Genomic DNA, 23,620 nt, shown 5'->3' on the forward strand with positions numbered 1-23,620 from the left:
TAACTGAAATCTCATTTTGTAAAACACGACAACGCTGATTCAACCGTTTTCTCTGAGGACAAAACACTGAAGAAGGAAAATCTTCCATTCACCTGAAAACTTTGAGACAGAAATTAGTGGAGTTTATGAAAATAATCGTTCTCAGCTGGATTTCAGAGGTTAAAATGGTTTCGGGATTTTCAATAGAAGCCTTATGAGGTTTTTATTTAGATGATGCAGAGATCAAACCAGAGCGAGAGAGACGGAGCGAGAGACACTGTGGAAGACAGACAGACAGAAGGAGGACAGACAGGTAGAAGAGAGACACGTCTCCCTAGAGTTAATCTGTTTGAGATAAGACTCTAAGTCTCTGAGCAGCAGAAGAAATCTGAAATCCAGAGCATCACATTTCCATAATCTGCCTCATATCCTAACAACCAGCCCCCCCAACACGCTTCCCCTCCCATCATGCACCTGGCCTCTGACACATTACCATAATCCATCGAGCCTGCACAGAATTTGAGATGTGGTTTTGTGAGGAAGTGAAGCTGTAACATGTCAACTAACAAAATATTTAAAGCACATTCATCTCACTTCAACGACTAAAATCATCATTAAAACCTGTTTCTGGACAATCTGACCTCATTTCAATTAAACGTTGGACCTATATTGATTATATGTCACGAATTAAATTAAAAAATACAAATCGTCTTTTCTGTAAGTAAATAGGGACATTTTTTTATTAGTATGGCCTCTTGTTATTGTTTCGTCTTTTTCCCATCTCTGTATTTTAACCCCTCAACGATGTCTTGAGTATGAATTAAAGGTCGAATGAGAAGTTCTGTGTTTCAGCATCGAACTTGTGATGTCTGCAGACTCTTCTTCCTACATATGAATTAACTGCAGTTCCAGTAAAGTGCAGTTTGACTTGTTGGTCTCTTTCCTGCACTGATACTGGACCTGAAGCAGGAACCCAGCAGCAGGTTAAACTCAAAGTGAATCCAGCAGCCGTCAGTCACTCGGGTCGGCCGCTCCACTGCAGCTCCTCACATTAAAGTTGCATGAAGCCAAAGTCTGATAAGCAGATTTACTCCCTCTCTCTCTCTCTCTCTCCCTCCCTCTCCCTCTCTCTCTCCTCTGATGGCGTTCTGCAGGCTTCACTTTTCCCTGCGTCGCTTTCTGCTCGTAAACCCTCTTCGGATTGTGTCGTCCATCTTTCAAACGTCTCTGCTGCTCATGAGCTTCCACACGTCAGCTGGACAAATGAATCCAGAAGAGAACGTCTCCTCTCACGAGTCCTAATGATCCACTGGATCTGTGTTTTGAAATGTGGTTTCATTACTTTGACCTCGGTGGAGGATCTGAACACTGCTGCTCTGGGGTGTAATGAACAAAGTGGCCTGTAGAGGGTGCTAGCATGACTTCAGACTCTCTTGTTCTCTCATTTACTCAACTGTGAACAACGCACAATTTATTATCAGTAATTTAATGTGAAGACAGAATTAATTCTTGAATAGGAATGTCTGCTGTGGTTCCTGATGGACTCTCTGAGTTTTTAAGATTCAAAATAAAAAGAAGGAAATTTGATACGTTGAAATGGTTTTAAAGGTCAAAGTGAGTCGGGAGAATAAGGTTGATTATTTATTACATATGTTACATCACCAAAATCATAAGGTTTGAAAATCTGCTCTGTAATTTTAAGTATAAGGTCAGATGTATAAATACCTCAAAATTAAACTGCACCTCACAGATGAACTGACCTTCAGGAATAATTGTTGTTTGAAAATTCTCAGTATTACGTTAATTATTAATGGTTTTAGGTGCAGATAGTTTTATTGCCTTCAGACGAGGTTGGGCTAACGTTTCCCTTTGTTGCCAGTCTTTGTGCTAAGCTAAGCTAAGCGAATGCAGTCCAAGTCCCAGTGGCATCAATCTTATCAAACGCTAATAACTGTGTTTCCTCAAATGTCAAAATGTTCCTTTATAGATTTACTTTAGTATTTAAATCACATCATTAAAATAAAGATGTAGTAAACAAACTGTGTGGTTTTAAACACCCTGCAGCACGTCCATGGTTTGTGGTTCTGTGCAGAATCACAGATGACAGAGTGTGTGTGCGATTATTATAACTCAGAAGGATTTCCCACCTGGGCATTGTCACGTAGTTCAGTTAAAAGCTGCTGTGAGGACTTTGCTCCGACTTGTTACTGGAAGTGTGACGCACTGGTTCCTATAAACGCTGAGTTTGTCTGATATAAAACCAGACAGGGTCATTTCCACCAGCTCGAGCTGCTGGAGACAGAAACTCAGTTTCACCTGGAAAACAGCAAACTTCAGTAAGTGACTTTAACTGTATTTAATATTGTTATTTAGTTATTTTTAATAATGTTTGTTTCACTTTTGATTATGAGTCTCGTGAAGTCCTCACTATTTGTCAAAGTTAGATTACATCACAACAACAGAAATGATTCTAATTGGCTGACGAGATGTCTTGGTGTAAACTAAAGTTTAACCTCATTAAAGAATCGACAGGAAAAAAAAACTGTATTTCAAAATTAGAATTAGTGATTTTCTCTGACCTTTAAATATCCATTAACCATAGGAACAAAGGTGAGAAACCAAACACAATTACTTGTTGTGCAATAATGCATCAAACGTGATACCATAAAATGGTGTGCCTTTCGGAATTCAATAAATTTGGTCATCAAAATAAAATGTTAAGTATTAATACTAAATCATAACTTTAACTGATTAAAGTTACTTCAGGGCACCACCCTTCAAAGGAAGGGAAAAGACAGCCAATTTATTGATTAAGTCTCATAAAAGTAATAACTACAAATTTTGAACTCTGATTAACAATTAAATTAATAACTATCATCAAAATTACCATGTAGATATTTAGCTAAGTTTAAGGATATGGAGTTCTTGACAGTGTAGAGGTTGACAAAGTTCACTTATGCAACATTAATGAAAAAACATTTGTGAAAGAAAAACCTTTATTATGAATATAATAAAGCATAAAAACACAAATTACTAACGGTGTACTTACTAAACAAAGATGTGTATGTGAGTGTGTGTGTGTCTGTGTGAGTCAGAGTTCTTCCAAAATGGCGGCTGGTCAAAAAGACAACACCTTCCTCAACATGCTTTCAAAATGGTGGCTGGCCAACCTAAAGATAGCGCCCCCCCCCTATTGGAATGTTAACAACATTTAGCGGGGGTCAGAGCTAATTAGGCGAAGAGATATGCAATGTGAGTGAAATGCAAAGAAAGGCTGTGAAGATCATAACTAACATTAACTTTCAAACAACTTGTAACCACAATATCACAACACATATCAAACTTATAAACATCACACAGAATCGAATAAACAGTCTTGCTTAAGGCCGAATTATAGTCCTGCGACTGCAACTGCAGAAGGCCACGCAGCTGCATCGACGGACACTGATTTCCGCGTATTATGGGGCATGAAACCGGAAACTAGACTCCGGACGGGATGTAGTAAGCCGACCAATCACAAGTCTTGTGGGCTGCGTGAGGCTCGCGTCGCTTTGTCGTATAGTTAGAAAAATTGGCGGACGCACGCAAGCCGCAAGAGGGCACGCGAGGGGCGTGTTGCGTGTCTTGCGTTTTTGCATGCGTGCGTAAAACCCGACTATAAATCGGCTTTTAGCCTAGTATAATTATTAAGCCCAGTTGTGTTACCCGTCCGAAAAAGGAAGTTGCAGCGCAGTTCGCAGTTTTGTGAAGTCGTCAGTTGTGTGGTTTCTGCCTTAGTGGTTCTGTTGAGCTGTGCAGCTCAGATGCTGGTTGAAGTTTTCCTGCTGGACATCAAGTCGCCACTAGGAGTTTGGTAGAGCTTGGGTTGCGAGGAGGTTTCCCTGGTGAGATGAGATGGAAGCTGCTCCTTTGTGCTCCTCTCGAAGAGTTGGATGGAAAGAGAAGATGTGAGCTGGAGCAGCCCGGCTTCTCCCCTCGGTGATGCAGGAACAGAGGCTGGACAGTCTTCTCCCCTTGGAGGGTTTGTAGAAAGAGATAGAAGAGGAGGAGAACTGGTCTTATATTAATCCGGTGACCTCACAGGTCATGGGCCCAGAGTGACCAATAGGATTTGAAACTTGTGTCTCCTGGTGGTTTTCACCCCTCTGTGTGAAGTTGAGTCATCCTGGGAGTCTGAGCTCCTCTGCTCTGGTCTTCTCCGGAACAATGGAACATGCGGTTTCATGCTTTTCACTACCCATGTGGGCCGAAGAGGAGGCCTTTGGTTTCACAAAAACCCTGTCCCAACATGCTTTACTCTCTCTCTCTCATCTCTTTCGTCTCGATATGTCTTTTTTACGCTGTGGGACTTCTGGTATGTTCGATCTACACTGAGAGATAACAAGGAATCTTCTGTGTTATTGTCCATTTAGGTTGAAATCTGTCTTGATGTTACTAAGTAGTTTTACTTTGTTACTTCCCAACCTAGATATTCCATAATGGTGAAAAGTAAGTTGACGTTGATTTCTTTATTTTAGGATCTTCCTGAAGTTCCTGTCGAGATGAAGAGGGAATAAAGATGGAGATTTGAGACGATCACCCCTGAACCCACCTGGTAACACAGAACCACTCACACATCACAGACAGAATCTGTTTGAAGGCAACACGTCACAATGACAGTGAATATCAACCAATCATCATTAAGCTCCTGCTCAAAACAGTAATGTTCCTGTGACTCTGCAGAGAAATCACATGGAGGAACCACAAATCAAAAATCCCCACAAGGACGTGTTGAATTCAAAATTAAACAAAAGCACTATTGGAGATAAACGCTTGTTTTGCTAAGACTGTATTGAACCCATTAGAAAAGTGGAAAACGATTGTCTGAGCCAATCAGGAAGCAGCGATGGTGACGAGTGAGGATCTGCTTTTGGAAACCCTGGAGATGCTGGGACGTAAAGATTTTGAGGCCTTCAAGTGGCACCTGCAGCAGGAGAAGCCGGAGAACTACAGCGGCTTCGGCCCGATCCCGTTGTACAAGCTGGAGAAGGCGGACCGGATGAAAACAGTGACGCTGATGGTGCAGACATACTCCCATCACGTCGTGGAGCTGGCCAAGACGGTTTTGAGGAAGATGAGCATGAATGACCTGGCCCAGAAGCTGTCAGACAGGAGCTCAGAACTAAAAGGTAACACGTCGAAAGAAAGGAGAAATTCTTAAAAACGCAAAATCTTCATATAATATCAACTGTAAATTGTAAAAAGAGGCATCTTGTGTCTTTCTAATAAGACACAGGAGTTTCCTCGATCCTATCGTGGGCTCCTCTTCTTTTTCACCGTCCAGCCAGCAGCAGCAGACGTGGAGGTAAGATGTTCTGTGTGAGGCCAACATGACGAGCAGAAGAAGATGTTTCTGCAGATCTTTCGTCTGTGAGGTCACAGTAACGCTCACTGTGCTGATTGAGGAAACTGGATTTAAAGTGTCTCACAACCATCGGTCTGGTAGTTTCAGGTGATTTGGTCATTTTGTTTCTTGCAGACGTGGAGATGCACAAATCTCAGCCTCTAGAAAAACTGATCGAACAGTTTCAACGCACGATGCAGACGCATTTCCAGAGCAGGTTCATGTTTGTTCAAGAGGGTATGGCCGAGAAGACAGAAGAGCAGTGCCTGAAGGACATCTACACACAGCTGTACATCACAGACGGGGGGGAAATGCCCATCAACGAACAGCATGAGATCATGCTGATCAGGAACTCTAGGAAGACAGCAGTGCTACCCATCGACCCCAGTGACATATTCAAGAGTCCCATAGTTAAACCATTAAGAACAGTGCTGACGACTGGAGTTGCAGGAATTGGCAAAACAATCCTCGTGAAAAAGTTTGTGTTGGACTGGGCCAAGGGAAGGAAAAATCCAGATGTGCATCTGATATTCCCCTTTAGCTTCAGTGAACTGAATCAACTGAAGGAGAAAAGGTTCAGCCTGGCAGAGCTGATTCATCGAAGTATCTGGGAAACCAGAGACATCCCCGACAAAGATCTGAACCGTATCTTTGCTAAACTACAGGCGTCAGGAAACTGTGACTTTAACAAAAGTCGATATAAACTTCTGTTTGTGTTGGACGGATTGGATGAAAGCCGCCTTCAGATGGATTTGACGCGAAGTGAACCTCAGCCGGTTGATTTTGATGTGACACAGTCGATGTCAGTGGAGGTTCTGCTGACTGCCCTGATCAGTGGGAACCTGCTTCCGTCTGCCCGGGTCTGGATAACCACACGACCTGCTGCCGCCAGTCAGATCCATCGGGATTTTATCAAAAGAAAGACCGTGGTGAGAGGATTCACTGACTCACAGAAGGAAGAATACTTCAAGAAGAAATTCCCAGATGAGGAACAAGGCAGCAGAATCATCGCCCACATCAAGGCGTCACAAAGCCTCTTCATCATGTGTCACATCCCAGTTTTCTGCTGGATCACTTCCACAGTTTTGCAGGATAAATTGAAAAGCCAAGCGAACATAGATCTGCCAACAACGTTGACTGAGATGTACACAGAGTTCCTGCTGTATCAAGTCAGGCAGACAGAAGAGAGATGTGGCACAACAAAGAGCATCAGGTACATCAAGTCCTTATCGAAACTAGCATTCGACCGTTTGGAGAAGGGCAACCTCTTCTACGAGACAGATCTGAAAGACAGCGGCATTGATTCACTCAAAGTGTCACAGAACGCTGGAGTGTTCACAGAAGTCTTTAAAGACGTGCGCAAGTGGAAGGACAACGGTAAGGAGAAGATGTACCGCTTTGTCCATCTGACCCTTCAGGAGTATCTGGCTGCCCTGCATGTTGTGATGTCACTCATTAACGACAACAAGAACGTACTGTCGGAGCAGAAGCTGAAACTGGGAGATCTGTGTACGTTATGCAGGAGAATAACTCCTATAACTGAGGTCCACGAGATTGCAATTGAGAAAGCGCTGAGTTCAAATGGGCAGCTGGACTTGTTCCTACGCTTCCTCCTGGGCCTTTCCCTTCAGACCAATCAGGATCTTCTAAAGCGTCTGTTGAATACGTCCAAAGGGTTCCCTCAGACCGACCATCAACCCACGATCCAGTCCATCAAGGAGAGGATGAGGGACAATACATCCCCAGAGAGGAGCATCAATCTATTCCACTGTCTTAATGAGCTGAGAGACGATGCCTTGGTGAAGGAGAGCCAGCAGAACCTGAGTTCAGAAAGTGTGGCTGATCGATGTCTTTCTCCTGCTCAAGGAAAACAGCAAATTTCAGTAAGTGGCTTTAACTGTATTTAATATTGTTATTTATTTATTTTTAATGATGTTTGTTTCACTTTTGATTACGAGTCTTGTGAAGTCCTCACTATTTGTCAAAGGTGGATTATATCACAACAGAAATGATTCTAATTGGCTGATGGGAGCTGGTAAATGTCTTGGTGTAAACAACAGCTTAACCTTATTATAGATTCAACAGGAAAACAAACTGTATTTTCAATATTAGAATAAGTGATTTTGTCTGACCTTTAAATAGGTCTAAAGGTCAATTACTTTACAATTACTTTACTCTCTTGTCTTGATACGTCTTTTTTACGCTGTGGGACTTCTGGTATGTGTTATCTGCACTGAGAGATGGTTATGGTCTGGTATTAACTAAGTATGGTTGACAAACTATTTTGTATTTGGATAGTAAGTTTTTGGAGCCTTGTCAAGAGACTTTTATGACCTGTATCTACATATACCAAATGCTTTATGACCTGAGCTGTTTTATGGTCTGAACTGTTTATGACCTGAAACTGCCAGAGCCTTTTGCCACTTGTTTACCCACCACAGGAAGGAGTGTATGTTTCTGCTTATCACCTTAAGAAACACATGTGTATCAGTTGTGTGAGATTAGATTCCTCTCCTTCCAGCGCCTCTGGAACCAGTCTGGATCGGTTCAGAGAGACGGCCTTAGTCCTCCTATATAAGATCTTTGCATTTGACTATTCTCCATCTTCACTCTGAGATCCTTAGGACTCTCTGTGTTGATCCTTTCTGCAGAATGTCTATTCTATTGGAGATAAACACTGGTTTTGCTAAGACTTAGAAGACACAACTCTGTATGGACCCCATTAGAAAATTCAAAAACGATTGTCTCATCCAATCAGGAAGCAGCGATGGTGACGGTTGAGGAACTGCTCTTGGAAACCCTGGAGATGCTGTCAATTGGAGATTTTATGGTCTTCAGGTGGCACCTGAACCAGCTGGAGATCTACAGTGACTTCACCCAGATCCCGTGGTACAAGCTGCAGAAGGCTGACTGGATGGAAACAGTGACGCTGATGGTGCAGACATACTCCCATCACGCCGTGGAGCTGGCCAAGATGGTTTTAGGGAAGATGAACATGAATGAACTGGTCCAGAAACTGTCAGACAGGAGCTGAGAACTAAAAGGTAACACGTGGAAAGACAAAGAGAAAATCCTCAAAACGCTAAATCTTGACATTAAGAACTTGATTTCATATCGTGAGCTGGAATTTAAATGAATTGAATAAATCCAGTGAATTGCCGGCAGCACCGAGTTAAGAGTGTTGATCATTTTTTGCTTTGTGCGACTGAATTGTGCTGTAATGATGTAAAAAAGTAATTTGCCCTCAGGTCCTTCTGTCTTGTAAAGAAGCCTAATGAATAAATAAAGCTTAACTTGCCAAGTATCTCACTGAGTTTATTATTGAATGTGATTTCAGTTCATTTCATGTCTCATCAGGCGGCTCCCCTCAGTTCAGATTCATGCTGTAATTTTAAGAATAAAGTCAGATGTATAAATACCTCAGAATTAAACTGCACCTCAGAGATGAACTGACCTTCAGGAATAATTGTTGTTTTAAAATCTTTCAGTATTACGTTAATTATTGATGATTTCAGGTGAAGGTACTTTTATTGCCTTCAGACGAGGTTGGGCTAATGTTTCCCTTTGTTTCCAGTCTTTGTGCTAAGCTAAGCTAAGCGAATGCAGTCCAAGTCCCAGTGGCATCAATCTTATCAAATGCTAATAACTGCATTTCCTCAAATGTCAAACTTTTCCTTTATAGATTCACTTTAGTATTTAAATCACATCATTAAAATAAAGAAGCAGTAAACAAACTGTGTAGTTTTAAACGCCCTGCAGCACGTCGATGGTTTGTGGTTCTGCGCAGCGTCTCTCAGCCAATCAGCGGACGACACAGAGCGTTCGGTGGGATGTTCCGAGCAAATTGGTTCTTCCTCAGAGAAGAAGAATCAGAAGATTACAGAGTGTGTGTGTATGATTATTAATATAGAGTATCAGCAGTTGGTGCTGATGGATGATTAACATTTTATCTGCAGCTTGAGGCCCCTATTAATCTGTCAGCAGTAATCAACAGATACAAGGGCCAAAGAGAGATAAACATCACACACACGAAGCAACTAAAGACACAACAATCAAACAACTTGGACTCTGAAGACATCCACAGTCAATGCTCAGAATAAAAGGTCTTTAACTCCACCCACGAGCAGGGTGCTGCAGCAGCGTGGGCCCAAGCCGAGTGGAAGGTGCTAAACTCTGTGGTGCTGTAAAGTCTGAAGGAAGAGAAGAGCTGGTGAAAAGGGGCGGGACCAGGTTCAGTGCAGCGTCCTGCAAAGAGAATGATGGAGACGTGCGAGGGAGGAAATCAGCCTCGTTCAAGGCCTGTAGAGAAAACAATGAAGTAGCTGATAGATATGGAAAACTCTACATCACCGCTCCATGGTTTATAACTCAGAAGAATTTCCCACCTGGGCGTTGATGTCAGGTCGTTTTCAGGTCACGGCTGCTCTGAGGACTTTGCTCCGACTCATTACTGGAAGTGTGACGCACTGGTTTTTACAAACGTTGATAAGACTCTTACAAGAAGTTTGACAGAGCAGGAAAAGTCTCACATTTGACTGGATATAAAAACAGACAGGGTCATTTCCACCAGCTCGAGCTGCTGGAGACAGAAACTCAGATTCACATGGGAAACAGCAAACCTCAGTAAGTGACTTTAACTGTATTTAATATTGTTATTTAGTTATTTTGAATAATGTTTGTTTCACTTTTGATTACGAGTCTTGTGAAGTCCTCACTATTGGTCAAAGTTAGATTATATCACAACAGAAATGACTCTAATTGGCTGACCGGAGCTGGCAAATCTCTTGGTATAAACAAAAGTTTAACCTCATTAAAGAATCGACAGGAAAACAAACTGTAACTGAATAAGTGTCTTTTCCGGACCTTTAAATAGCCGCTTACCATAGTAACAAAGTTGAGACACCACACACATTACTTTACTCTCTCTCGTCTCGATACGTCTTTTATACACTTAGTCCAGGCAAAGTAGTGTTTTACGACTAATTGTAAAATAATTTTTTTCAGCATAGATCACTTCTATGAGGTTTCCAGAACAACATCCTAAAAGTCCTGAGAAATCCTAGTTGAGGAAATATGTTTAATTCTCATCAATGTGTGCCAATAAGGCCAGGCAACAATACACCCCAATGGGGCTGTGTTTCTCCTTTACTCCTATCAAAAGGAAACTTTACACAATGAAAGTACCCATGTAAAGTAAAAAATGTTTTATCACAAGTTTCTTCGAAAATGAATTTTAAAATGCAAATGAGCTATACACGAATCGAATATGCCCAAAATCAGCTGTGTGTGTTTGAGTCCTCTCCTTCCCGCGCCTACGGAACCAGTCTGGATCGGTTCAGAGAGACGGCCTCAAGGCCAATGTTTGCTTCTCCGAGTCCGTTACAGACGGACGGACACTTTTTGATTTATAGTTCTCCGTTGCTGAAAACAATTGGGCTCCAGAACAGTAGGTGGCACAACGGAAAACGAGCTTAGAGAAGCCTACCTCATGAGTTCCCAGAAGAAGTCCACGTTCATTATTTACCTGCTCCCGGCTTTTCACACACCGAGTCTACGATGGCAACTCAATAAAATAAAGTGACACCCAGCGGGTCATAATGTTTATGTTATCGTGTCTTAGCGCAGCGGTTCCCCGGTCTTGTTTCCGAAATGCGTTGCTAATTCAACATCTTGAAGCTACACGGAGGCAGCTAGCTTCCCCCCCAGCTTCCACATACACAGTCAGCAGGGACTCCCGATACTAACTACTACCAAGTGTTTGCTTCTAAACTGTCGGTGTTTGAGAAACAGTCTCATGACAGCCGTGGAATTAAAGTCGTGATAGCATGTTTTTTCACAGTTACCACCGCAGTTAGCTTGGTGGCTGGGACGCTAGCGCCGTTATGAAAGTTCGTTATAATCGTATGTGACCGTACACACATGCTGTAAGTGCTCTAACCAGCCACCGTCAGCCGGACAACTCCGCTGGCTTAACACACTTGTCACATTAATCATAGAATCGTAGATGTGTTTGGGTTTATTGTGATATAGGAAATGAAACAGGAAGTTTGAGGTCCGGAAATGATGTCGTTCCGAAATACTGTTGTTAGCGGACCAATCACAGCCAATGGCTATCCGTACACTCTCCGCCCATGCCGACGTGTAGTTAGAAAAATCAGAGCTGCACGAAAAGCTCTCCGTGAAGCCCGGAGAGGAGGTTCCACGGCAAAGAAGGCGGTCCTATCTGTCCGTGTCCGTCAAAACGGAGAAGCATAAATTGGCCTTCAGTCCTCCTATATAAGATCTTTGCATTCGACTGTTCTCCATCTTCACTCTGAGATCCTTAGGACTCTCGGTGTGTTGGTCCTTTCTGCAGAAGGTCCCTTATTAAATACACGTAGATAACTTTGGTGTTTCCAGCCTCTTGTATTTCCAGATTTCGGTCACAGTCCATGTAGGTTGAAATCTGTCTTGAAGTTTATTAGTATTTGTACCTTGGATTTTCCATGATGGTGACAACTAAGTTGAAGTTGATTTCTTTATTTTAGGATCTTCCTGAAGTTCCTGTCGAGATGAAGATGGAATAAAGATGGAGATTTGAGATGATCACCCCTGAACCCACCTGGTAACACAGCACCACTCACACATCACAGACAGAATCTGTTTGAAGGCAACACGTCACAATGACAGTGAATATCAACCAATCATCATTAAGCTCCTGCTCAAAACAGTAATGTTCCTGTGACTCTGCAGAGAAATCACATGGAGGAACCACAAATCAAAAATCCCCACAAGGACATGTTGAATTCCAAATTGAACAAAAGCATTATTGGAGATAAACGCTGGTTTTGCTAAGACTCTGTCTGGAACCCATTAGAAAAGTGGAAAACGATTGTCCGAGCCAATCAGGAAGCAGCGATGGTGACGAGTGAGGAACTGCTCTTGGAAACCCTGGAGATGCTGGTAAATGAAGATTTTGAGGCCTTCAGGTGGTACCTGCTGCTGCCGGGGATCTACAGCGGCTTCACCCCGATCCCGCGGTACAAGCTGATGGTGGCGGACCGGATGGAAACAGTGACGCTGATGGTGCAGACATACTCCCATCACGCCGTGGAGCTGGCCGAGACGGTTTTAGGGAAGATGAGCATGTATGACCTGGCCCAGAAGCTGTCAGACAGGAGCTCAGAACTAAAAGGTAACACGCCGAAAGACAAGGAGATATTCTTCAAAACGCAAAATCTTCATATAATATCAACTGTAAATTGTAAAAAAAAAAAATCTTGTTTTTTGTAATAAGACACAGGAGCTTCCTCGATCCCACCACCGGCTCCTCCTTTTCCTCGCCGTCCAGCCAGCAGCAGCAGACCTGAAGGTAAGATGTTCTTTCTGAGGCCAACATGACGAGCAGAAGAAGATGTTTCTGCAGATCTTTCTAAGAAGTCTGACTGTGTCCGTTTCTAATCCAGTTGACTGTCGGATGCCACATGAAGCCTAGTGGGTCAAAGTATTGGATCCAGACCGGGTCATAGCAAGGAGTGAAAGTAAAAGGAGATCTGGATCAGTGGGTCCAGTCAAACCCTCCGTGATCTTTTGGTGACTGTTGTGCAGAAGTTAGTCAGATCTGGCTTTACAGGCAGGGATCAGGAATATGAATTCATTGAAATGTGAGAAAACTGGATTTAAAGTGTCTCACAACCATCGGTCTGGTAGTTTCAGGTGATTTGGTCTTTTGTTTCTTGCAGACGTGGAGATGCACGAGCTTCAGCCTCTGGAAAAACAGATCAAACGGTTTCAACGCATGATGCAGACGCATTTCCAGAGCAGGTTCATGTGTGTTCAAGAGGGTATGGCCGAGAAGACAGAAGAGCAGTGCCTGGAGGACATCTTCATAGAGCTGTACATCACAGAAGGGGGGGAAATGCACATCAATGATCAGCATGAGATCATGCTGATCAGGAACTCCAGGACGGCAGAAATGAAACCCATCGACCCCAGTGACATATTCAAGAGTCCCATAGGTAAACCTTTAAGAACAGTGCTGACGACTGGAGTTGCAGGAATTGGCAAAACATTCCTCGTGAAAAAGTTTGTGTTGGACTGGGCCGAGAGAAGGAAAAATCAAGATGTGCATCTGATATTCCCCTTTAGCTTTAGTGAACTGAATCAACTGAAGGGGGAAAGGTTCAGCCTGGCAGAGCTGATTCATCGAAGTATCTGGGAAACCAGAGACATCACCGACGAAGATCTAAACCTTATCTTTGCTAAACTACAGGCGTCAGGAAACTGTGACTTTAACAACAGTCAATATAAACTTCTGTTTGTGTTGGACGGATTGGATGAAAGCCGCCTTCAGATGGATTTGACGCGACATGAACCTCAGCCGGTTGATTTTGATGTGACACAGTCGACCTCAGTGGAGGTTCTGCTGACTGCCCTGATCAGTGGGAACCTGCTTCCCTCTGCCCGGGTCTGGATAACCACACGACCTGCAGCCGCCAGTCAGATCCATCGGGATTTCATCAAAAGAATGACCGTGGTGAGAGGATTCACTGACCCACAGAAGGAAGAATACTTCAAGAAGAAATTCCCTGAACAAGGCAGCAGAATCATCGCCCACATCAAGGCGTCACGAAGCCTGTTCATCATGTGTCACATCCCAGTTTTCTGCTGGATCACTTCCACAGTTTTGCAGGATGTTTTGAAAAGCAAATCCAACTTAGATCTGCCCACAACGTTGACGGAGATGTACACAGTATTCCTGCTGTATCAAATCACACTGACAGGAGAGAGGTGTGGCTTAGAAAAGAGCATCAGGTACATCAAGTCCTTATCGAAACTAGCATTCGACCGTTTGGAGAAGGGCAACCTCTTCTACGAGTCAGATCTGAAAGACAGTGGCATTAATTTACGCAAAGTGTCACGGAACGCTGGAGTGTTCACAGAAGTCTTTAATGAGGTGCGCAAGTGGAAGGACAACGGTAAGGAGAAGATGTACCGCTTTGTCCATCTGACCCTTCAGGAGTATCTGGCTGCCCTGCATGTTGTGATGTCACTCATTAACGACAACAAGAACGTACTGTCGGAGCAGAAGCTGAAACTGGGAGATCTGTGTACGCTATGCAGGAGAAAACCCATAACTGAGGTCCACGAGATTGCAATTCAGAAAGCGCTGAGTTCAAATGGGCAGCTGGACTTGTTCCTACGCTTCCTCCTGGGTCTTTCCCTGCAGACCAATCAGGATCTGCTAAAGCGTCTGTTGAATACGTCCAAAGGGTTCCCTCAGACCGACCATCAATCCACGATCCAGTCCATCAAGGAGAGGATAAGGGACAATACATCCCCAGAGAGGAGCATCAATCTATTCCACTGTCTTAATGAGCTGAGAGACGATGCCTTGGTGAAGGAGATCCAACAGAACCTGAGTTCAGAAAGTGTGGCTGCAAGCAATCTTTCTCCTGCTCACTGGTCGGCACTGGTCTTCATCCTCCTGTCATCGGAAGACAGGCTGGAGGTGTTTGAATTGAAGAAATACTGTCCTTCAGAGGAGGGTCTCCTCCGGCTGATACCAGTGGTCAAGGCCTCCAACAAATCACTGTAAGTAGACAGAAAGCTACATCCTCAGCTGTTCAAAATTGGTTTGTATCTGTTTATTTAATCAGTTTTATCTGACCAATACCTTCTCAGGCTGAGTAGCTGCAATCTATCTGAAAACATCTGTGAAGCTCTGGGTTCGGTTCTCAGCTCTGACTCGTCTAAGCTGAGGGAGCTGGACCTAAGTGACAACGACCTGCAGGATTCAGGAGTGAAGCTGCTTTGTGTTGGACTGGAGAGTCCAAACTGTGTCCTGCAGAGTCTCAGGTGAGGATTCGTTCATTTCATCATCTGATGACCGTCACAAGCTGGTTGACACTCCTATGTGCTGTGTTTGTGTGTGTGTTTGTGTGTCTGTGTGTGTGTGTGTGTGTGTGCGTGTAGGCTGTCAGGCTGTTTGGTCTCTGAGAAAGGCTGCGCCTCCCTGGCCTCGGCCCTGAGGACCAGCCACTCCAGCCTGAAAGAGTTGGACCTGAGCTTCAATCATCCCGGAGACTCGGGGGTGGAGGTGCTGACCACTCTACTGAAGGATCCAAACTATCCACTGGAAACTCTCACGTATGAACTCACAGTGACAAACTCTTACTGAACAGAACCGGACGATTCCTCGTCTGATCAGGACTCTGTTTCTTCCTGTAGCCTCGAGTTTTGTGGTGAGCAGAGACTGACGCCTGGTTTAAAGAAATGTAAGTTTACTGTATTTATCTGTTCTTTGACTTTTTAGTCCCGTCCATCAGGTTTATATCCTCTCCTGCGCACATCACAAAATGTAGAACTGCTGCTTTGAATTTCCTACATCTTGTCTTTTCCATCAGACGTCTGTGAACTCGTCTTGGATGAAAACACCGCGCAGGAAAATCTCGAGCTCTCCGACAACTTCAGGACGGCAACCGCCGTAAAAGAGAAGCAGCCGTACCGTCCCCACCCGGAGAGATTCGACTGCTGGCTGCAGGTGCTGGGCAGCACTGGACTGACTGGTCGCTGTTACTGGGAGGTCAAGTGGAAAGGCCCGGTTTACATTGCAGTGACGTACAAAGGAATCATACGGAAAGGAGAGGGGGCCGACAGCTGTCTTGGTTTGAACCACCACTCCTGGACGCTGCTGTGTCAGAGTAACGGTGGTTACTCTGTCCAGCACGAAAACAAGACTACTAACCTTCGGAACCGGTTCTCTCCGGCCTCGGACAGAGTGGCGGTCTTCCTGGACTTTCCGGGCGGCATTCTGTCCTTCTACAAAGTGACCTCTGAGGCACTGATCCATCTCCACACGTTCAAATCCACGTTCATGGAGCCTCTGTACCCCGCATTCGGGTTTGGGTTCAGGCATCGCTTTACGGACTTTGGGTCGTCGGTATCTTTGTGTGAAATGGGAGACGTCATCGACTTCTCTGACTGCTGAGTCAGCGCCGACATGTCTGGTTTCACAGGGAGCGACTCACATGCACCGACATCAACTCAGTCTCGGACACTGAGAAGCTCTGATCACAACTCACAAGGACAGATTGTAGAATAAAGAAAAGTCCAACACAGACAACACAGATTCCTCAGTCCGTCCTGTTAAATTCACTTAAGGTCATGTGACCTGCAGTCGGTGACATTAAGAACTTGATTTTCATATCGTGAACAAGGATTTAAATGAACTGAATAAATCCAGTGAATTGCCGGCAGCACCGAGTTCAGAGGGATGATCTTTTTCTGCTTTGTGCGACTGAATTGTGCTGTAATGATTTAAAAAAGTAATTTGCCCTCAGGTCCTTCTGTCTTGTAAAGAAGCCAAATGAATAAATAAAGCTTAACTTGCTAAGTAACTCACTGAGTTTATTATTGAATGGGATTTCAGTTCATTTCATGTCTCATCAGGCGGCTCCTCTCAGTGCAGATTCATGCTGTGGACCTGAGAGCTGAATACATAAGCAAGTTGAGCAAGTGATTTAAAACTCTGTCTGTTTTGGAGTGTGAGTCCGAGCCGGGTTGGGGGGGGGGGGGGGATTTACTGCAGGAGAAGCTGATTATCGGCCAAGTGAACTTTTAACCAGGGTTAAAAAGACCTTATTAAGTTTGAGACAGACTTGTGCATGTTTACCTTCCCAAATTCAGACTGTGTGTGTGTATGTGTGTGTGTGTGTGTGTTCCTTTAGTGGATCTCAGTTAGTTAGAGTGTGTGTTTGAGTGTGTGTGTGCGCTCCAGGGTAAATAGCGTCTGATTTCTACTGTGACTCTTCAGCTTTCAGCTCCTATTTTCTCTCAATGTCACAGGCGCAGTGTGTCTGTATGTGTGTTGGTGTGTGTGTGTGTGTGTTTGTGTGTGTGTGTGTATGTGTGTGTGTTTCATGTCAGGTTATAATCATGTCAGCCACAGAAACCTGAACTGACGTGAACAGGAGAGAGAGAGAGAGAGAGAGAGAGAGAGAGAGAGAGAGAGAGAAATGAACGACCGACTCGCTCTGCCCCTCTCTCTGGGGGTAACCATGGCAACGGGCCCGTCTCTGTTGCCATGGCTGCAGGTTGGAAACTGTCTGCCTCGGTGCCTTTGAGCAAAGTAAAGTCTAGAGGGGTAATCAAACCAACGCACCTTCAAGAAAATACAGAGGAACAAACGGGTCTTTGATAAAAACAGTGAAATGTGGAATGAATAAAATGAGACAGAAATATCAAACCAACAAATCGTAAATATCAAACTAAAGACTCGTAAACAGACTAAATACATAAAGACAAAACAAGTCCAAGAGTCAAAGAGTCAGAGAGTCAGAGAGTCAGAGCGTCAGAGAGTCAGAGAGTCAGAGAGTCAAAGAGAAGTGACAACGAGGCCCAACTTGTTTTGAGAGGTCGTCCATCAAACTCTGATCAACTCATTCATGAGAACATCTGAACATTTGAACCATATTTGAAGGAATTCCCTCGAGTTGTTCTTAAGAAATCGAGTTCACAAGACAACAAGACAAGATGGACAACATGAAAAACCGCCTCCGGCCACTAGGTGTCACCAGCCACAAATGTCGAGTGACTCAACAGGTGTTAACTTCATTCCTCTGTTTTCAGCATCTTGACGAGTTTCTCTGTTGTTTGACTCCATCACTTTAATTTCGTCATATTTTAAACGTGAGAGCAGCAGAAACATCGAACTGTCACGACAACCAGACCAGAAACCGTCGAATGAACAGAGAGGAGAGTTCGTAAAGAAGAGAACGAAAGAGAGGAAACGTAACGAGAGAAGATCGACAACAACAAATCAGAGTGAGGAGCTCGACTGTTCGTCTCTAATGATCAGTTTCACTCTCAGGTCGTAATAAACGGTTTGAGACACAAAGTGTTCTGCTGCTGACGCCTCAGTGTGTGTCTGTGTGTCACAAATTAACATATCAGTGCTCCTGCTGCCTCCCACTTCTTCTTCTCTGCCTTCCTGCCTTTCTGCTGAGACGTTAATTGTGGCTGATTATCAGAGGAGCACTGTTATCAACACACATGTACACACACACGAACACACACACAGACACACACACTGCAGCAGAGAAACTGAATCACTGAACAAGGACGTGGAACCTGGAACAAGTTAACATCTATTAAATAGTGTTGGTTATCTTTTAGTTACTTTTTATACCGCTGCTAAATCAAAACTTTAAAAATGTTTCCGGTGCCAGAACGGACATTTTTCGGGTCGAAAATGAAATATATTAATTAAATAAATATTAATCCATTCATATCACTGAATATTTATGTTGTTATGTTTTTTTTAAATCTTTTGAAATTAACTAAACTTTAAGATAAGAACTTTTTATAGCTAAGGCTTATTAGAAGTTGACAAACTCCGGAGAAAGTCCAGATCAAATCTTACGAACATCTTCATGAGTGAAACCGGCTCTATCGACCAATCACAGACGGTTCGAGGTCGGAGAGGAAATCTCTCTTTTCTCTGGACACATTAAAACACAGAGCTGCTGTCTCCATATTTTCACTGTGAAATCATTTATGCAAAAAAGCTCAATTTGCGTATGAGGAAGAAAAACAACCACAACCGCGACGTAAAGATGCATCTATAAATGTGAGTGTGGGCTCTCGCTGCAGCTGACAAAACATTTTGGGAAACCATCAAAGGAAACCTGTGACGCAGGTTCTTCTCTCCTGAAGCCGAGTTGTTCTGCCGTCAAACCAATTCACCAGCGTCTCTAACGTTTGTGTGTCTGAATGAAACGCTGCAGCTGCAACGCAACCAAACCAACACAGGCTCAGTAATCCTGTTCTCCAGAGAGGGCTCAACTAATTCAGCCTCAAATAATCAGAATAACACTGCTTCCTTTTGATGCACTGTTTATCTGGGTGACAGCACGCTCTTACTTTGAAATACATGTGAAACCAGTAGAGCTGATGTGATTGGTTGATGACCGATCAGTTTTAAAACTAATTTAAAGCAAAAGTAAAAGAGATTACAAAGATGAGAATAAAATAAGAAAAAGGATAAATCTGTATAAAAAATAATTTAAAGGGAGAGAAATAATACAAATAAAATAGATGGCTAATGGAAAACTAACCGATTAATTTGTTGTATTTACAGGAACAGACAATAATGATTTAATTTAGATGATAATGAAGATTGAAGGTTTGAGCTCATGTTTTATTCTAATACAGATAATTCACTGTTCCAACATGTGCTTCATTTGTGTCACATTAATTCTTTTAGCAAACATCTATTTCATTAAAACACACAAGTGCAGATATAATTGTGTAGAATATCAAATGTAAAAATGTAGAATGTAAAAATCTGGGTCATTTTAAAGACACTGACAAACAAACAAAGTTGTTGTTTGAGCAGAAACTTGAACACAACTCGACCATATTCTCATTTAGTCACAGGTTAAAACCTAAAGACACATTTTGTGTTGTTACTCACAGGTGGCGCTCTCGCTCTCCCTCAGGTTCTCTGTTACAGTGTAAAAGTTGAATTATTGAGCTGCTGTCACATGTCACACATGTCTTCCACCTTTGCTTCCTGTTCAGCTGAGGTTCTCTTGACGCTGCTGATGAACTACTGCCACCTGCTGGACTGGAGCCACTGCAGGGCCCTAGTGGAGAGAAAGTGTCGGTGCAGACGTTTTGTTGCTGTTAAAAATGGGCGATCGAGACAAAATGTTTTTCACATCTATTTCTAACCTGATATTTTATCTTTGTTTAATTATAAATGTTTATTATTAAATCTATTCATTCTTTTTTATTATTACCATTATTTATTCTGTAAAGAACCATTTAAGGAAAAGTGAATCATATTTGTGTATTTACTCAATTTAGTTCCAGGTCTGTAGTAAATTAACTCTCTGTCAATATGTCTCTCCTGTGAATAATTAGAGTGTGTGTGTGTTTGTCTGTGTGTGTGTTACATAAGCACAACTGGCTCCTGTAGGAATTTGTCAGGTTGTTGTGTGTCTGCAAATTTCACAACTTTGCCAAAAGCTCTGAGCAGCAGCAGCAGGAACCGACCAGTCACACGGCCTCTGAAGCTTTTCCACCAATCAACACATTTTACACTAGCGACACAAACGTGTGACACAATCACACACTCTCCTCCTAATTACAGCGTAATGACCTGAATAGGAACCAGAGGTTAAAGTTTCCGTCTTCATTAGTGGAGTGTCCTGTTAGCCCCGCCCCTCTTGCTATCTGGGTCATGTGATTGGTCAAACGAGAGCTCGTTAGCTGCGTTAATTGGGGGGGGGGGGGGGGGGGGTCAAACGTTAACGAGGAGCCGTGAACAACACGAGAAGAAAAACTGGTTCCATCCGTCAACGCTTTGATTTCTGACTTGTGACTCGTTCTCTCAGCCAATCAGAGTCTCTCCTCACGTTAGAACGTCGCCACCAATCACAGAGCGGATCTGTCATCGTAATGAATGGGGGGGGGGGGGGGGGGGTGCATCGTTACAGGGATGTGATCGGATTTAAACTGAAGCTTCATATGTCACACTTACAACAACCAGGACACACACACACACACACACACACACACACAAACTGACAAACGACTTCTATAGAAAACTCAAAAGTACTTTTTAAACACAACTGTGACCTCATTACACTTATCATTATTATAATATCGACATGTTGTTAAAGATACTATGTGTACTTATACTTCATTAAAATGTCTAAATGTTATATATGCTGTTTACTTGTTTATTTTTTACTTTTGTCATCTCATCGAATCCTCTTCACTTGAGGTTTTGTGCGTCGTTGTTGAGCTTCTTCAGTTCTTGAATTTAATGAGCAGCAACGTTCAAACCAGACTCTGACTTTTATTGATCATGAATCTCATTAAAAACTAAATCTCTGCAAATATTCTCAGTAAATTATCAGGAAAGTTTCTTGGTAAAAACTCAACAGATAAACTAAACCTTCCTCTGTTGTTTCATAGACGATCCTTTAAATGATGAGTCGTCCGTCCGACTGACGGCTGAGACGCTGATCGATCAAACAGCAGCTTCACTAATCACAGACACACACTTTGGATCAATAAACCAATAAACTGCGTGTTCCTGATTCTTCACGTTGGTTCATTTACAGGATTTGACTTTTTGTGCCTCACAAACACAAAACAGTTTATTCAAAGACGAGTCAGATGTAGAAAGAAACACGTCAAACACAGAAGTTGATAATAAAAGATTCAAATAAGATGAAAACGAGGATTCTCCTTCGCTCTCTCACACACACACACAAACACACACACACACACACACACCATAATTTACTCAATATTCCATTACCGTCTCATTTGGGGCGAGAGACTCATTTATTCTCATCAGGAGAGCGAGAGGGAAACAGGAGATTGTGTATTAACTCCATCAGTGTAATGATGTGGAGCTTTTATATAAACTTTATAATGAAATGCTGCGTGTGTGTCTGTGTGTGTGTGTGTGTGTGTGTGTGTGTGTGCATGTGTGTCGACAGAGTGTGCAGTTGTCTCAGCAGCCACTGGGGGGAGCTGTAAATCTTTCCATCAACATAAAACTGTTTGGCAGCTGACACAAGTGCCTCCTTTTTTTCATTTCCTTTCCTCTTTCACTTCCTTTCCTTTCCTTTCCTCTGTCTCCCATTTTTTTTATATTTCCTTTCCTCCCTCCATCCTACATGAACTTCCTCCTTCATCCTCACTTCCTTCTCCTGCCTTGTTTTTACACTTTTCCTTCTGTCCTTAGACCCCCACTTCTCTGTCTCCATACGTTCACCTCCTTCATCTCTTCCTCATTGCTTACAGAGTTTTTTTTCCTTCCTACCTTCTTCCTCCTCCTCCTCCTCCTCCTCCTCCTCCTCCTCCTCTCTCAGTCCAGATTAGATGAATGGATGACTCGGAGCAGATGGGTGGCCTAGTTTCAGCCTCCCTCCTCCTTCTATCGATCAGTCCGTCCCTCTATCAATGATCCATTATCCGTCCATCAGTCTCTATAAAACAGAATGAGGAGGAGGAGGAGGTGGAGGAGGTGGAGGAGGAGGAGGAGGAGGAGGAGGAGGAAGGAATATTTACAGATGATATATTTGAGTTAAAGTGTGAAGCGAGAACTCGTCAGTGCTTCAACAACTTCTCGTGCGCTGATGAAATTGCATCGCTCACTGAAGTTACCCAGAATTCCTCAGTGTAATGTCACAGCTGTAAAAGAAACTAATGACACTCGGAAGCACAATTTACATTTCAGGGGTCGAATCAGGTTTATTCTGAAATGACATGAAATGATCTCTTTTAATGTTTCAATGTTAAAGGAACATTTTTAATCAGTGAGTTTGAGGAACATTCATTTCTCTAAACATACAAAACCCAGTAATTCAAGGGGTTATATATATATATATATAAAAATGTTGCTTCAACATTATATATATATACATATAGTGAAATAGGTTATTCACTGGACTCTAGCTGCTTCAAATTCTATAAATACCAGACGGACGGGAGAGTCTGCAAACTTTGGCCGTGTCAGAGGAACTAAATCACTTCAGCTTCAGTTCAACTGGTTATAAATACACAGTGTGTGTGTGTGTGTGTGTGTGTGTGTGTGTGTGTGTGTGTGTGTGTGTGTGTGTGCATTCTTCAGCATTGGATGATGGGAGATTCAAAAGGTGAGGGCAGCGCACACACACACACACACACACACACACATAGGGAGCTGTGTGTTAATCAGTGCTGTGGGTGTGAAGCTTTGACCTTCTCTAGTTAAACCACCTGCTGCTGGAGAAAATCCAGCTGTCAGTCTGACCTCCCCCCCTCCACACACACACACACACACACACACACACACACAAGCACCCCCCCCCCCCCTCAAACACACACACACAATTGCAAATTAACACATTCACTCTTGCAGACAAATGCACTTCATAAACTGAGCTGCAGTATTCGAAGTGCCCCCTGGTGGTCGCTGCTGGTCATAACCCCCCGCCTCCTCCATGTTGGCACATGGGACATGGACCAAAGTAAAATAAATAAAAGCAAAAGCATCTGATAAGATCATGAACATGTCCTCCCTCACGTGTGTTGCCGTGTTAAGATGCAGTAAGTGTGTTGTTTCTAACCAGAACTCACACTAGCACGCGGCAGGGATCAGGTCCGCTGCTCTGGGTTGTGAGGTGGAGACGTGTCAGTGTGTGTTTGTGTGTGTTTCATCTCACCTTCACATCCAGGGCGTGAAGCTCGTCCACGGGGAACCAGCCGCCGCTC

At 43.3% G+C, this 23,620-nt stretch overlaps 2 protein-coding genes across 2 annotated transcripts; both read left to right on the top strand.

Annotated features, from left to right (window-relative positions):
• The first annotated feature begins 2,196 nt into the window (after nt 1-2,196).
• LOC128429067 (NACHT, LRR and PYD domains-containing protein 3) lies at nt 2,197-8,666 on the top strand. The gene is made up of 5 exons (XM_053415351.1): nt 2,197-2,315; nt 4,497-4,573; nt 4,824-5,147; nt 5,498-7,245; nt 8,121-8,666. Exons 3-5 carry the CDS (start codon nt 4,865-4,867, stop codon nt 8,394-8,396), a joined length of 2,307 nt encoding a protein of 768 aa, XP_053271326.1. The 5' UTR covers nt 2,197-2,315; nt 4,497-4,573; nt 4,824-4,864; the 3' UTR covers nt 8,397-8,666.
• A 996-nt stretch (nt 8,667-9,662) lies between these two features.
• On the top strand, nt 9,663-16,740 carry LOC128429066 (NACHT, LRR and PYD domains-containing protein 3). Its single transcript, XM_053415350.1, has 8 exons — nt 9,663-9,985; nt 11,890-12,536; nt 12,639-12,713; nt 13,084-14,935; nt 15,026-15,199; nt 15,317-15,490; nt 15,572-15,618; nt 15,748-16,740. Exons 2-8 carry the CDS (start codon nt 12,260-12,262, stop codon nt 16,329-16,331), a joined length of 3,183 nt encoding a protein of 1,060 aa, XP_053271325.1. The 5' UTR covers nt 9,663-9,985; nt 11,890-12,259; the 3' UTR covers nt 16,332-16,740.
• Nucleotides 16,741-23,620: the final 6,880 nt, after the last annotated feature.

This window comes from Pleuronectes platessa, chromosome 22 (genome assembly GCF_947347685.1).
Source record: "Pleuronectes platessa chromosome 22, fPlePla1.1, whole genome shotgun sequence".
NCBI lineage: Eukaryota > Metazoa > Chordata > Actinopteri > Pleuronectiformes > Pleuronectidae > Pleuronectes > Pleuronectes platessa.

Bases quoted from the DNA above. Each gene is read 5' to 3' on its own strand.
- LOC128429066 (XM_053415350.1), top strand. From the start codon at position 12,260: ATGGTGACGAGTGAGGAACTGCTCTTGGAAACCCTGGAGATGCTGGTA. The intron at 12,714-13,083 runs GTAAGATGTTCT...TGTTTCTTGCAG, and splicing joins CAGCAGCAGCAGACCTGAAG to ACGTGGAGATGCACGAGCTT. The intron at 15,491-15,571 runs GTATGAACTCAC...TTCTTCCTGTAG, and splicing joins TATCCACTGGAAACTCTCAC to CCTCGAGTTTTGTGGTGAGC.
- LOC128429067 (XM_053415351.1), top strand. From the start codon at position 4,865: ATGGTGACGAGTGAGGATCTGCTTTTGGAAACCCTGGAGATGCTGGGA. The intron at 5,148-5,497 runs GTAACACGTCGA...TGTTTCTTGCAG, and splicing joins CAGGAGCTCAGAACTAAAAG to ACGTGGAGATGCACAAATCT. The intron at 7,246-8,120 runs GTAAGTGGCTTT...TCATCCAATCAG, and splicing joins AAGGAAAACAGCAAATTTCA to GAAGCAGCGATGGTGACGGT.